At 35.7% G+C, this 14,138-nt stretch overlaps 1 protein-coding gene across 11 annotated transcripts in view; it reads left to right on the top strand.

The window, feature by feature from the left end:
* DGKB (diacylglycerol kinase beta) overlaps positions 1 to 12,214 on the top strand; it is a 776,793-nt gene extending 764,579 nt beyond the window's left edge. For all 11 annotated transcript variants that reach the window (XM_053897058.1, XM_019443494.2, XM_053897059.1 and 8 more), the window contains one exon: positions 10,282 to 12,214. In XM_053897058.1, the coding sequence (XP_053753033.1) occupies positions 10,282 to 10,389 (108 nt within the window). In that variant the 3' untranslated portion in view covers positions 10,390 to 12,214. The remainder of the gene's footprint in view (positions 1 to 10,281) is intronic.
* Positions 12,215 to 14,138: the final 1,924 nt, after the last annotated feature.

Raw genomic sequence — 14,138 nt, 5'->3', positions numbered from 1 at the left:
GGGACAGAGAAAAAGGGAGACAGAGAATCTGAAGTGGGCTCCACACTCTGAGCTGTCAGCACAGAGCCTGATGCAGAGCTCAAACCCACATACTGAGATCCTGACCTGAGCCAAATTCAGACCCTTAACCTGCGCCACCCAGGTGTCCCATCCTCTGCTCATTTTTTAATCAGACTGTTGGTTTGCTTGCTATTACTGAGTTTTATAAGTGCTTTATATATTTTGGATATTAGCTCCTTGTCAGATATATGATTTGCAAATGTCTTCTCCCATTCAGTGGGTTGCATTTTTGTTTTGTTTTCTAATAGTTTCCTTTGCTTGCAGAAGCTTTTTAGTTTGATGCCATACATGTGTTTATTTGGTTTATTTGGCTTATTTTGGTGGGTTTTTTTTTTTGGGGGGGGGGGTTGTTTTGTTTTGTTTGCTTTTCTTTCCCTTGCTTTTGGAGTCAGATCCAAAAAGGCATTGCTAAAACTAATGTCAAGGAGTTTACTGCCTATGTTTTCTTCTTAGGCATTTCATGGTCAGATTTTACATTCAAGTCCTTAATCCATTTTGAGTTTGTTTTTGTATATGGTATAAGATGGTGGTCCAGTTTTATTATTTTGCATGTGGCTGTCCAGTTTTCCCAACAGCATTTATTGAACAAACTGTCCCTTCCCCATTGTGTATTCTTGCCTCCTTTGTTGTAAATTCATGGTCATATAGGTATGAATTTATTTCTGGGCTCTCTTTTCTGTTCCATTGACCCTGTGTGTCAGTTTTTCTACCAATACCATAACATTTGGTGTACCTTCGCTTTGTAAATATTTGAAATCAGGGAACGTCATACCTGTGGTTTGTTCTTATCTCTTAAGATTGTTTTGACTATTTGTGATCTTTTGTAGTTCCATACAAATTTTACAATTGTTTTTTTTGTCTGCTTCTGTGAAAAATGCTATGGAATATTGATAGGAATCACAGTGAATCTGTAGATTGCTTTAGGTAATATGGACATTTTTAACAATATTAATTCTTCCAGTTCATAAGCATGCAATATCTTTTCATTTATTGTGTTTTCTTCAATATCTTTCATTAGTGTCTTCTAGTTTTTACTGTTCAAGTCTTTCACCTAATTGGTTAAATTTGTTCCTAGATATTTTATTCTTTTTGATACTATTGTAAATGAGATCATTTTCTTTTTTTTTTTTGATAGTTCATCATTAGTGTTTAGAAATACTGAAAAATTTTGTATATTAATTTTGTATCCTGTACCTCTACTGAATTCGTTTCTTCAGTTGTAACAGGTTTTTCTGTTGTTGTTGTTGTTGTTGTTGAAAACTTTAAGGTTTTCTATCTGTAGTATCATGTTATCTGCAAATAGCGACACTTTCACTTCTCTTCCTTGCCAACTTGGATGCCTTTTATTTCTTTTTCTTGCCTAATTGCACCATCTAGGACTTCTAATACTTTGTTGAATGAAAGCAGGGATAATGGGCATCCTTGTCTTATTCTGGATCTTAGAGGAAAGTTTTCAGCTTTTTACTATTGAGTATGATGTAAGCTGTGGTTCAGCTTGAATTTTGAATTTTGTCAGATGCCTTTCTGTATCTATTGGAATAATTACATGTTAATCATTTTGTTCATGTAGTGCATCATATTGATTCATTTGCAGATATTGAGCCATCCTTGCATCCCTAAATCCCAGTTGATCACAGTGTATGACTTTTTCAATATAGTATTGAATTTAGTTTGCTAATATTTGATTAAGGATTTTGTGCATCTGTATTCATCAGTAATTTGTGTGTGTGGTGTCTCTCTTTGGTTTTGGTATCAGGGTAGTTAATTTTAGCTTCTTAAAATAAATTTGGAAGCATTCCTTCTATTCAGCTTTTGGAAGAGTTTAAGACACATAGGTATTAAATCTTCTTTAAATATTTGGTAGAATTCACCAGTGAAGCCACCTGGACTATTCAGATTTTCTATTTCTTCATGATTCAGTTTGGAAGATTATAAGTTTTTAGGAATTTATCTATTTCTTCTAGGTTGTCCAATATGTTGGTGTATAATTGTTCCAAGTAGTCTCATGATACTTTGTATTTCTGTGGTAACAGTTATAAATTTTCCTGTTTTATTTTTTCAATTTTTTTTTACATTTATTTATTTTTGATAGAGAGAGACAGAGCACAGGTGGGGGAGGGGCAGAGAGAGAAGGAGACCCAGAATCCGAAGCAGGTTCCAGACCCTGAGCTGTCAGCACAGAGCCCAACGCAGGGCTCGAACTCACAAACCACGAGATCATGACCTGAGCCGAAGTCGGACGCTTCACTGACTGAGCCACCCAGGCGCCCCTCCTCTTTTATTTCTGATTTTGTTTGAGTCCTCTGTATTTTTTTCTTGGTGAGTCTAGCTAAATGTTGGTGAATTTTGTTTATCTTTCCAAAGAAGCAGCTCTTAATTTCATTTATATTTTTCTATTTCCTTTTTAGTCCCTATTTCATTTATTTGCAGTTTGATCTTTATTATTTCCTTCCTTCTAGTAACTTTAGGCATCATTTTTTCTTCTTTTTCTAATTCATTTAGGGGTAAAATTATATCATTTATTTTAGATTTTTCTTATGTTTTGATGTAGGCCTGCATTGCTATGAACTTCCCTCTTAGAACCATTTTTGCTGCATCCCATAGATTTAGTTATATCATATTTCTGTTTTTATTTGTCTTTAGGTATTTTTTTTTATTTCTCCTTTGATTTCTTCTGTGACCCAATATTTGTCAGTAACATGTTTTATCTCCATGTGTAAGTAGTGTTTTCCAGCTTTCTTCTTGTAATCAATACCTAGTTCTATACCATTGTGATCTGAAAAGATGCTTGACATCATTTCACTCTTTTTGAATTTATTGAGACTTGTTTGTGGCCTAACGTGACTTTTGCTGGAGGATATTCTATGTGCACTTGAGAAGAATGTGTATTCTGTGGCCTTTCGATGGAACGTTCTGTATGTCTACTAAGTCCATTCTGGTCTAATGTGTCCTTTATGACCAAAGTCTCCTTATTCATTTTCTGTCTGGATGATCTATTCACTGATGTGAGTGAGGGTATTAAAATCCCCTACTATTATTGTATTGCTATTAATTTCTCCCTTTAGGTTTGTTAATATTTGCTTTATATATTTAGGTGTTTCTATTTTGTGTGCATATACATTTATAAATGTTATGTATCTCCTTTCTGGATTGACCCTTATATCTTTATGCAGTCTGTTACAGTCTTTGTTTTTATGTTTTGTTTCATATGAGTAGAGCTACACTGGTTTTCTTTTCAGTTTTTATGGAAGATATTTTTCCATTTCTTCACTTACAGTGTATGTGTCCTTACTTCTGAATTGAGTCTATTGTAGGCAGTACTTAAGTGTGTCTTGTTTTTTATTTTGTTTTGTTTTGTTTTTTAATCTCTCCAGTCACTCTGTATCTTTTTATTGGTGAATTTAGTCAATTTACATTTAGAGTCATTATTGATTGGTATGTATGTATTGCCATTTTCTTCATTATTTCTGGCTGTTTTTGTAGGTACTCTCTGTTTCTCTCTTTTCTTTTTCTCTTTCCTTGTGGTTTGATGACTTTGGTGTTATGTTTAGATTCCTTTCTCATTTACTTTTATGTTTACTGTAAGTCTTTGTTTCATGGTTACCATGAGATTCACATATATACCATACTATGTATGTAACAGTTTATTTTTAAGTTGATAGCAACTTAAATTCGAACACATTCAAAAACTCTATATTTGTACCCTGCCCCCCACATTTTATGTTTTTATGTCACTTCTTGCATCTTTTTATTTTATATAACTACTATAGTTTTAGTTAATTTTACTGCTTTTGTCTTTTAATCTTAGTAGCTTTATAACTGAATCATCTACTACCTTTATATTTACTTTTTACAGTGAGAATTTTACTTTTGTTGTTTTCCTGTTATTAACTAATATCCTTTTCTTTCAGCTTAAATAAGCCCCTCTAATATTTCTTGTAAGGGCAGTTTAATAGTGATAAACTCTTTTAGCTTTGTCTTTTCTGGAAAACTCTATCTCTCCTGAAAATGTGAATGATAACTTTGCTGAGTACAGTATTCTTGGTTGGAAGGTTTCTCCTTTTAGCATTTTGTATATGTCATGTCACCTCCTTCTGGCTTGCAAAGTTTCTGCTAAGAAATCTCTTGATGGTTTTATGGGATTTCCTTTGTGTATAACAAGGTTGATTTTTGTTTTTGTTTTTTTCTTTCCTTGCTGTTTTTAAGGTTGTCTCTTTAACTTTTGAGATTTTAATTATAATTTGTCTTAGCTTGGCTCTTTGGGGATACATCTTATTTGGAACTTTCTGTTCTTCTTTGACCTGATGTCTTTTTCCTTCTCTAACTTAGGGAAGTTTTCAGGCATTATTTTTTAAATAACTTTTCTGTCCCTTTCTCCTGAGATTGCTATAAATGCAAATATTATCACTTGATGCAGTTCCATAGGTCCCTTAAGCTACCTTCACTTTTAAAATTCTTTTTTCTTTCTGTTGTTCCAAGTTGAGTTCCATTGCTTTATCTTCTTACTTGCTAACTTTCTTCTGCTTCACTCAGTTGCTGTTGAACCCCTTAACGTATTTTTCAGTTCAGTTACTGTATTCTTCAACTCTGTAACTTCCGTTTGTTATTTTTTTCCATGCAATTTTATTTGTCTGTTTGTTGAAGTTTTTGTATGGTCATCCTTTCTTCTTTCAAGTTCCATCGGAATCTTTGTGATCACCATTAAATTCTTTATCAAGTAAATTACTTATCTTTGCAATATTAAGGTATTTTTTTTTCCTGGGGTTTTGTCTTGTTCTTTCATCTTAAACATATTTCTCTGTTTTCTCATTTTGTTCGACTCTGTGTTTGTTTCTATATTTTAAGTGAAAACAACTACCTCTCCCCATCTTGAAGGAGTGGCCTTGTGTAGGTGATGATCCTTCTTATTTAACCTTGCCCTAGATTTTGGTTGTCTCTTGAACCTTTGTGATTTTCTAAACCACAAAATTTATTCTTGGTATGTCTCAATTGTTGAGTGTGTGCCAAGACCTGTCAGCAGTCCAAGAGGAGGAATCTCATTTAGCATCTACTTTCAGGAAACAGCTTTTAAAGGATGCAAATGTTTAAAGTCAGTGGGGCCCCATATGTAATCCTTGCTGGTCTGTAGACCAGGAGATCTGGAGGTGTCCCCTGGGTGACAGTTGCATAACTGGGGTTTTCAGATTGCAAGCTCCTTTCTGGGAAGTTTTGTGGAGCTGTAGCAAGGCCACGGTGGTGCTCAAGGATGGTGTCTTCCCACTTACATTTCCTGGGAGTACTTCTTAGCCTCTAGATGTAGGCGTTTGTCACAGGAAGACTAGGGTTGTGTTTCAGTCTGCTGTCTGTGCAGTGCCCTGGGGGTGGTGGACTGCCAAGAACTGTCTTTCCAATTGTCACAGTGCTGTGGAGCTCTGGAATGCTAGGCCTCCTGGCCACCAGGGCCAAGTGTGCAAGGGGTGTCCAAATGTGTGGATTGTGTGTGCCCACTGTTTTCGGCAAGGCAGCTGGAGAGTGCCATGTCTGTGCATGCACTGGAATGGGAGAATGCTGGGATCACTCATACTCACCAGCCCCAGCCCGAGGGCTGGGAAGTGTTGCAGTCCCCCCTTCTCCCAGACTTTAGCTAGTGAGCACGAGGACTCCATGACCATTTGTGCTTGCCCGCCCTAGTCAGAGAGAAGGGGAGCACTGTAACCACCAATGCCCTCCCGTGTCAGCAACTACCGCAACCACTTGCCCCTGTCCATCTCAGCAAGGCAGCAAGAGGGTGCCATATCCAAGGTCATCCACCTGTGCTAGTAGGCTATGGGGAAAGTGCAACAGTGACATCTATTTTCCAGTGCCTCTGTCTCCAGAGAGCATTTCAGCTATCCCCTGCCCCTCCAGCCAATGCCCCTAGATCAGCAAATGAATCTTCCTCACATATAGTGTAGGTGCTTTTTAGTGCTGTTGTTTTGCTGGGTCCCAAGGCAAGGAAGACAGCGTGCCAGCCCTTTAAGAGGGGAATCTCAGTTTCCTTTAACTTTGGGAAATATAAATGTCAACCCCGTTGGTTTTCCAAGCCATACATTCTGGGATTCATCTCTTTGGTTCAGATCCCAGGAGCTAGAGTACCCAATGTGGGGAACCAATCCCTGCCTCCCGCTTCTCCAGGAGAAACGCTTGTCTGGTGACACCCCTCCCTTCTGTGTGTTGCTGTGCCAGGGGTGGGGCTTTTCCTACCAGTCTCAATGTGGTTCTTTTATCCTCTATTGTGGAGAGCAGTTTATCTCATTCTCAGATATATTTCAGAGGGAAATGATCCTCATGTGGTAGCAAATCTAGTATCTCTATGGGAGAAGGTAAGTTCAGGATCTTCCTACACTGCCAACCTGGATGCTTTTTTGTGAGAAAGCTTGATGAGCACTTAGGTGAGTCGCCAGGGCCTCCAGGGACTCAGTGTTGAACAAAGTGTTCATATAACCTGAGGAAAAGAAACATTACTCTTTATAATAAAGGGTATCAAGAATAGTCAGTGATAGAAAACAGTGAACTAGAAAAGAAAATACCAGCGAGTCACTCTAAACTTGCCTGGAGAATGAGTCAGGAAAACTTCGCTCTGTTCCCTCAATTTTAGTTGGGCTACAGAAGGTCCTTTATGGAGAACATAAATGTCTAGTAGGCATAGACACCATTTACTACTATGATATATAAGCCCGCTATTCTATTCTATCATTTTAATGAAATGATACTTCACTTCTGTACTCTTCAACAATAATACTTTTTATGGGAATAGACTTTTGTTTAGGGCAACTCAAAGAGATGAATGAAACAGGTAGCATCTGAATAACTTGTGTAAAACTATTAGCATAATGCTCAGCACACAGTAAGAGCCAAATCTTACTATTTCTTAATCTTGTTATCACTCAATATTGTAATTATGAAGTGAAACTCACACTATGCAACACTGATAATACAGTAGAAACAAAACTGCCTTGTAATCCTAGATCTGGTTTCAATGTGTGTATCTTTATTTTGTGTTGAATATTTCTAAAACTGAAACTGCAATCAAATTTTCTCATGTTTATCTTTTTAGACGTCCCCAATCTTAATACGTTATAGGAAGATAGAAGTAGAAAGAGTCACAGAACAGTAGAACAGTAGAAGGTCCTCTCTTGTGGCACCGTTGCTTTGCAAAGGAATAGGTAATATGTAGAAGTGAAGAGTTTATATAGGAGGGTGCTCTTCTATTACTGACAATATTTATCTTGCATTTTTAAAAATTTTTTTCAACGTTTATTTATTTTTGAGACAGAGAGAGACAGAGCATGAACAGGGGAGGAGCAGAGAAAGAGGGAGACACAGAATCTGAAACAGGCTCCAGGCTCTGAGCTGTCAGCTCAGAGCCCGACTGGGGCCCGAACTCACAGACCGTGAGATCATGACCTGAGCCAAAGTCGGACACTTAACCAACCAAGCCACCCAGGCGCCCCTATCTTGCATTTTTAAAGCAGTGTTCTTCTACCTTCATGCAGCCATCCCAGCTTCTAGAAGCCCCATCACCACTGCTTATGAGTGCCCACAATTTTAAATTTCAGATTCTCTTCCAAACGAATCAAAATCAAGTTGCAGATTGCCTTGCTTATAGCTGGTGCTTGATAAATATTTGACATGTTAAGAAACAGCTAAGAAGTAACTGCCTGGTTGTTGAAAGATGGAAGCAGTCAAAGATTGCCAAATATATGGCTCATGTCTTCAGATTGCTGAAACTTAATATATTCTAATGTCTTTAGAGATAAGATCTGCTCCTTATTGTTGTTTTCCTACTAGGTATCAGGTTCTCAAAAAAATAAAAATAATAACACAAGAGTGTGGAATATATACAAAACAGGCATGTGAGTCATTCTTTCAGTCCCACAGAGGTCGTTTATTTTATTTACTTTTTTTTTTTTTCAAGTAGACTTCACATCCAGCATCGAGCCCAACATAGGGCCTTAACTTGCAATCTAAGATTAGGACCCGAGCTGAGATCAAAAGTTGGATGTTGAACTGACTGAGCCAGCTGCCCAGGTGCCCTGCAGAGGCCCTCTTAACCAGGTTCTCTGACATGGGCAATCTGAACTTAAACTAACTCTTAAGTCTCTACAGCTTTCTGGAGACTACAGTTAGACTTTCTGTGACTACACACAGAACTCACCTGGACTGGAATCATTCTCATCCTTAATAGAGTACTTTTTGCTTCTGTTCAAATATACAAAGACATTTAATTATCCAATGAGATAACCTATGTAAAGAGCTTAGATACATAATAGACATTTTATGAATGCTAGTTTCATTCACGTTATCTCCCCTCAAAGGAAAACATAGCCAGTTGTTTTTCATTTCCATAAACAATAGACAATTAATATATAGATTTATTTTTTATGGAAATAATGTTAGATTAAAGAAAGAAATGTGTACTTAGACCATAGGAATGATCAAACAACCAAAACAATGGGTTTTAGATAATTTTAAAAATCAGAGTGGCCAATATCCTGCTTGTTAAATTTCTTTTTCCTACTTGACTAGAATTTCTTGGAGTAGAGATTGTGCATTGTTCATTAAAAGTTCCTGGTATCGTATCTGAAGCATAGTAGGGGTAAAACAAAGTTTACAAAATGAATAAATGAAGGAATGATGTTGCATTAGATACTGTATAAAGGTACGGTTCAGGGGGATTTAAAAATCAATGTCATAATCTAAAACAATTATTAAGAGAGACAACCTGGGAGAGATCTTTTTCAGTCTACATAGATGTGTGCAGTCTGGGATCACAAGCATATTGCTGTCAATTCCATAGTTCATAAGATAACAAAAATAAAATAAAATCATATATCCAGAAAGTTTGGGGCTGACTTAGCCTACTGGCCTTTTACAGGTGCAATTTATTTTTACAGTAAAGGGAAGAACACTGAATCTTCCCAGAATAACCTGATTCCTACAGACTGAAATAAAGTTGTTCATTTTTCCAGGTTTTTGGCATATTTCTGTCTTTCTAGACTGTGAAGTGAATCTCCATTTCCCAAAAGCCCCAGTGCTGATTTTAATGATCCTGTCTATGTGACGTACTTTTTTTTGTTTTGTTTTATTGCTATTAGTGAATGACAAGTGAAGGATATTCATTTTAACTTGAAAATGTCAGGGATGCACTTTAAGAGATATATTTTTGGAGCTTTTAATGAGGTGGTGTTTCTTTTTGAAAGAAATACTCATCTCTGATGCGGGTGCTGTGCAGGTGACAACTGATATTTAATAAGCGATGGTTCTTGTATTAGTCACAGTTCTCTAAAGAAAATGTCTCCGATTGCTTTTGAAAAACTCTTAGCGTCACTAGCCCAAAGGCAAGATGTGACCTTTTTATTACATAATGAGAATCATTTATTATCTTACAATGTATCTTAAAGTCACAGACAAAATGCCACTTTGATAATTGCTTTCAATTAGCTTTGAGCATAGCATATATTCATAAAATGTCTTCTCTAATTTAGACTTGAATTAGAGAAAATTGCAGACATAATCTACTTTAAGGTTGTCTCATTTAAGGTGATTCGTAGTTTTACATCAAAGAAATCAAAACGAGTAGCTTTAGAACTGTCTCTCAAAGTGTTTGAAGCAGGCTTTTCAATATTTGATTCCATTCTATTACCAATTAATTAACAAATTAGAAAGCTAGTTCATCATTTCTGACCTTTTACGCACGTTAACTTTTGACTTTCATTCCTAATGATTGTTTTGAAATTAAACCTTGCAGTTCGTGTTGAAAGAGAGAAACAATCTGATTAGCAAGATAAATAAGGCTTGCCTTGATACCCTGTGTATCTTGATGTTGGGCTGTAACTGGACTTGTGAATGCTGTCATGGTACATCCTTTCCTGCTTTAAATGGTCATTGAATTATACTGGATAATCATGTCACTGAAACAAAGAGTTTTGGGGGTGTTACTACAAGTGAGGGTGGAGGTAATGATATTTAAAATGTGATTTTGGTTAATTTTTATGTTTTCATTGAAACCGAGCACTGGAATTTGGTTTAAAGGCAAATTTTTATCTCCCTTAAAATTATTTTTGAAATAACAAACACCCTGAAACTACATTTTACACTTGTGGTGTTCTGGTAACTCGTGGAATATTATTAACCTTAACAGAGATTCTCTGAAAATGGTACTCTGTCTGGAAATTACTCTCTTTCTCTTTCTTTTCCTAGATAAAAATTACACACAAGAACCAAGCCCCAATGCTGATGGGTCCTCCTCCAAAAACTGGGCTGTTCTGCTCTCTCGTCAAAAGAACAAGAAACCGAAGCAAGGAATAAACCTGTTTCATTTTATTCTTAGAGATCTAATTAGCATAATTGGGCCATGGAAACTTATGCTGGAAACCTTTCAACCATTTCAGTTCTCTTGCTCATGCAAAATCATGGAATTGGTTAACAGTTTTTGTTACCGAGCTAATGTAATATTCAGCTATTAGAAAATTTGTCTCCGTTTTTATAGGCATCTTTGCATGCAGAAGGCAGAAGTGTACATGAAGTGATCCTGCATATTTTTGTTGCACGTGTTCCCATAGATTTTTATGTCTTTCATCCACCCCTCCCCCAATTCCATTTACTAACCTGTGAGACAAATATGTGAAACATAAAAGGAAATATCATGGGAAATGTGATTCTGCGTGTGATTCAAATTATTGGTAAGCACTAATCAGTAATGCTATAATGATCATCACTGTAGATTGCTATATTTTTCCCTTATAGAATCAGTGCATCAATGATCTTTGAACTATGACTTGAAAAGAAACTTTTAATTGGACGATTTTATTAAATAGTTGTCTGTGATAACCTTGCTGTACCTAAATAGTTTTTCTTCAACATCTTAATGCTTCTGAGTGGAATTTAAAATATCAGATATATAAAGTTTTCTTGTGCTAAAAAAAAAAATAGAAAGTGATTTTTATTTTGTTCCATTTTGTTTTTAATTCCAGAAACAAGTGAAAACAGAAATAAGTTAGTTGGCAGTGAAGTGTGATAATATGACAAGCCTTACTCCTTTTTGCATGTGGATCTAGAAGAAAATTCATAACCACACCAATAACCAAATAGATGTTTTAAACTATGTGCCTAATATACAATTTCCCACCAAAGAGTCAGAAAAAGATGCTTGAGAGAAATGGGTTAATGTATAATTAATTAGCTTTGTGGAGTAAATTTATGGTTCTTATGATTAATTTTCTGATGACTTAAACTCTGGAAGAGAGTGAATTACCCATTAATTATAATTAAAATTCTCACCTTACATAGACAATAGGCCAAACAACACAATCAAAGCTCAAATGCTGATTTCTTGCTTTTTTGGTCATTTATAAATATAGGTATGTGTAATTTTTAATGGGTCAGTTAAGTACACTTGAGATAGTAAATGATCGTATCAGTTTTGCTCTGGAATAAATTGATACCTGCAATGCTATTAAGCTCATTGAAGCAAATCGTGCATGCAGTTAGCCCTCTTCCATCAGCCTACACCACTCCCATCTCTGTGACATTTCAAATGTTTATTTGGAAATAATGACCCAGATCGTTGTTTACGGTGTTCATGGGATGGTTGGAGTGTCCATTTAAAGAAATTACGGCATAGTACTTTCCTTGGTGTTTCATTAAATCTATGATATAAAATGAAATGCTTTTCTGAGCAGTTTGGGTATTTTTCAGTCATATTGACCTGCATCCCATCATTGCATGTTTTCTGTTTTTAAACATGCCATGAGGAAAACAAGTGCTTGAAATGCATGATTTATTAGTTTTTCTCTCCACTCAGCATTAAAGTACTAATGATTTATCAGTTCTGTTTTTCTATTGATTCATTCATCTTTGAATAACAAATAGCATTTAGTGATTCTGTTGAACACAATCCTGTGCATGGATTTATGGATTTCAAGTGAAATTGCTATAATTTTTGTTCTTCAGTTTGAAAACTCAACTGAATGCCGTTATATCAAATAGCTACTCTCAAGCAATGTACTATAATGGAAGATTATGTATAAAGCGTATTATTTTAGTGTTCCAGGAACATTAGATGGTAAATATCAATCAACAATAAGTTTAATTGCTTTGAAAATAAAAGCTTTTGAATAAAATTAAGACATAATTTAGCAGTCCCAGGAAAATGATCATTACAATTGCAAATGTAGCACAGCAATCACTTGCCCTAGTATAATAATAATAATAAAAAAAAAGTTATTTGGCAGAGCGTAATCTGGAGCAAAAGAAATCTCTCAAAACAGTAACAAATGCATTACTGACATGATGTTACATAACAAACACACTGATTTTGTGTATCTTTGGTTACAGGTAGTAAATATTTCTACATAAATTGACAAAGTTTTGTACAATGGGCAGGCAGGCTTTGTATCAAAATATATTCTGAAGCCACAGATGATTTTATGTGCAGTACACATACAGTTATGTTTTGGCTGCCTTTTAGAGTATGTAGTTTGAAGGCAGCAACAGTTGATGAAACATTCTTAACAATCTGTGTGGTGGCGAGCTCTTGAAGAGACAGCGGCTTGAGACAGTTCAAACAACCTGTCTGTCAGATTCCCTGAGTTCTAGTAAAAGCATGCAGCTTTACTTCCGGGGTAGCCATGTAACTCTCATTAGTGCTGATAGTAGTTACATCTTCAGTTACAATCCATTGGTACAAATAATACATGTTCAAGCAGGAATCAAATGTTACTGTCTTCGACTCATTTCCTAAAGTTCCTGACATGCTTGCCCTCCTACTACACTACTCCTGGGGTTTGGAAAGTAGTTTTAAAAGAGCAACTTTGATGGTTTTGAAATCAGAGAAGATAGTCTCCATTTTTATGACAGCTGCAGGTGAAGAATATATATTTTCAAGAAAATTCTAAACTGAAAGTTCTATGGTTTAGTCAAATACTGAATAATGAATGTTAGCTTTTCAAGATGGAATGTGTTCTTCTGTGTGTGGGGGTGAGTGCCTGAGTGGTTGAGTCAACCTCTTTTAAACAGAGTAGATCTAGTTTTTCTACAGAGTTTTAAGCAAAAGTTAATATTGGGCTGGCAGGAGTCAGATTAATAGGGGAAAAGAGATAGGCATGTTGCCAAACAGTGCCATACACCGAGTTGACAAACAGACATTCCCGAAGAAACCTGGATATCCATGCTTCCCATTGGGAATAGAGGTGTCTACGTGACCCAGAAATTTTAGAGGACATAAATGTATTTTTCCACACTCATCTGTATACCATGTGTACTCGATGCAAAAAGTCCTAGTCAGTTTATTGTGGAAGAAGATGATATCTTGTAGAAAGTGGAGAAAATAAACTTTTAATACAGTTTTTTTTTATGTTTAGACTATGTGATTATAGCCATAACGAAGCAGAAGGCTCAGATGTTTAGTGTAGTCTACTGCAGGTAGAAATGTAAATTTGATTAAGAGGTAATGAATCGCCTGTATGTTTCCGCATTTTGTTCTTTTTTTTTTTTTTTCTTTTTTAGGGGGATGGGAAATAAGCAATTTTCAAGGAAGAATCTGTTTTGAATCCCAGGTTGTATTCTACTTGAACGAGACAAAACTTTTAAATGGTTCCATGTCTTTTTGTGTCAGTTTGTTGTTTATTGATTATAAAAAGAAAAATGTACCTTTCATGGCACATATAACCCACAAACGATTATTCAAATACAGTATGTATATTCTAAACTAAACGATGAAGCCCTTGTAATATATGTTGAGGATGTAAAATTTAAATAAATGAATAAATAAATAAATAAATAAGCAAAACCCACAAAAGAGCTTCTGTTTTGTGACAGGCAGACATTACCCCTTAAGTCTCCCGACTGAATTGCATTCTATTTAAATAAAGTTTGAATAAATGCACATTTCAAGGATTCTGTACATCCTTACTGTGTTTAAAAACATAGAAGTCGTTTAATTACAGTGTCTTAATTATTTTTCAGAAAGTGTTACATACAGTATCCTGCTTTTTGAAATAAAAATGTTAACCACTCATTAGGTGTCATTCCTTCCTGCCATTTTGGCCAGATTTTGT

The sequence above is a fragment of the Panthera pardus genome, unplaced genomic scaffold (assembly GCF_024362965.1).
Source record: "Panthera pardus isolate Hobbes unplaced genomic scaffold, ASM2436296v1 HiC_scaffold_8, whole genome shotgun sequence".
Classification (NCBI taxonomy): domain Eukaryota; kingdom Metazoa; phylum Chordata; class Mammalia; order Carnivora; family Felidae; genus Panthera; species Panthera pardus.
This window is presented reverse-complemented; position numbering and strand designations above follow the sequence as displayed.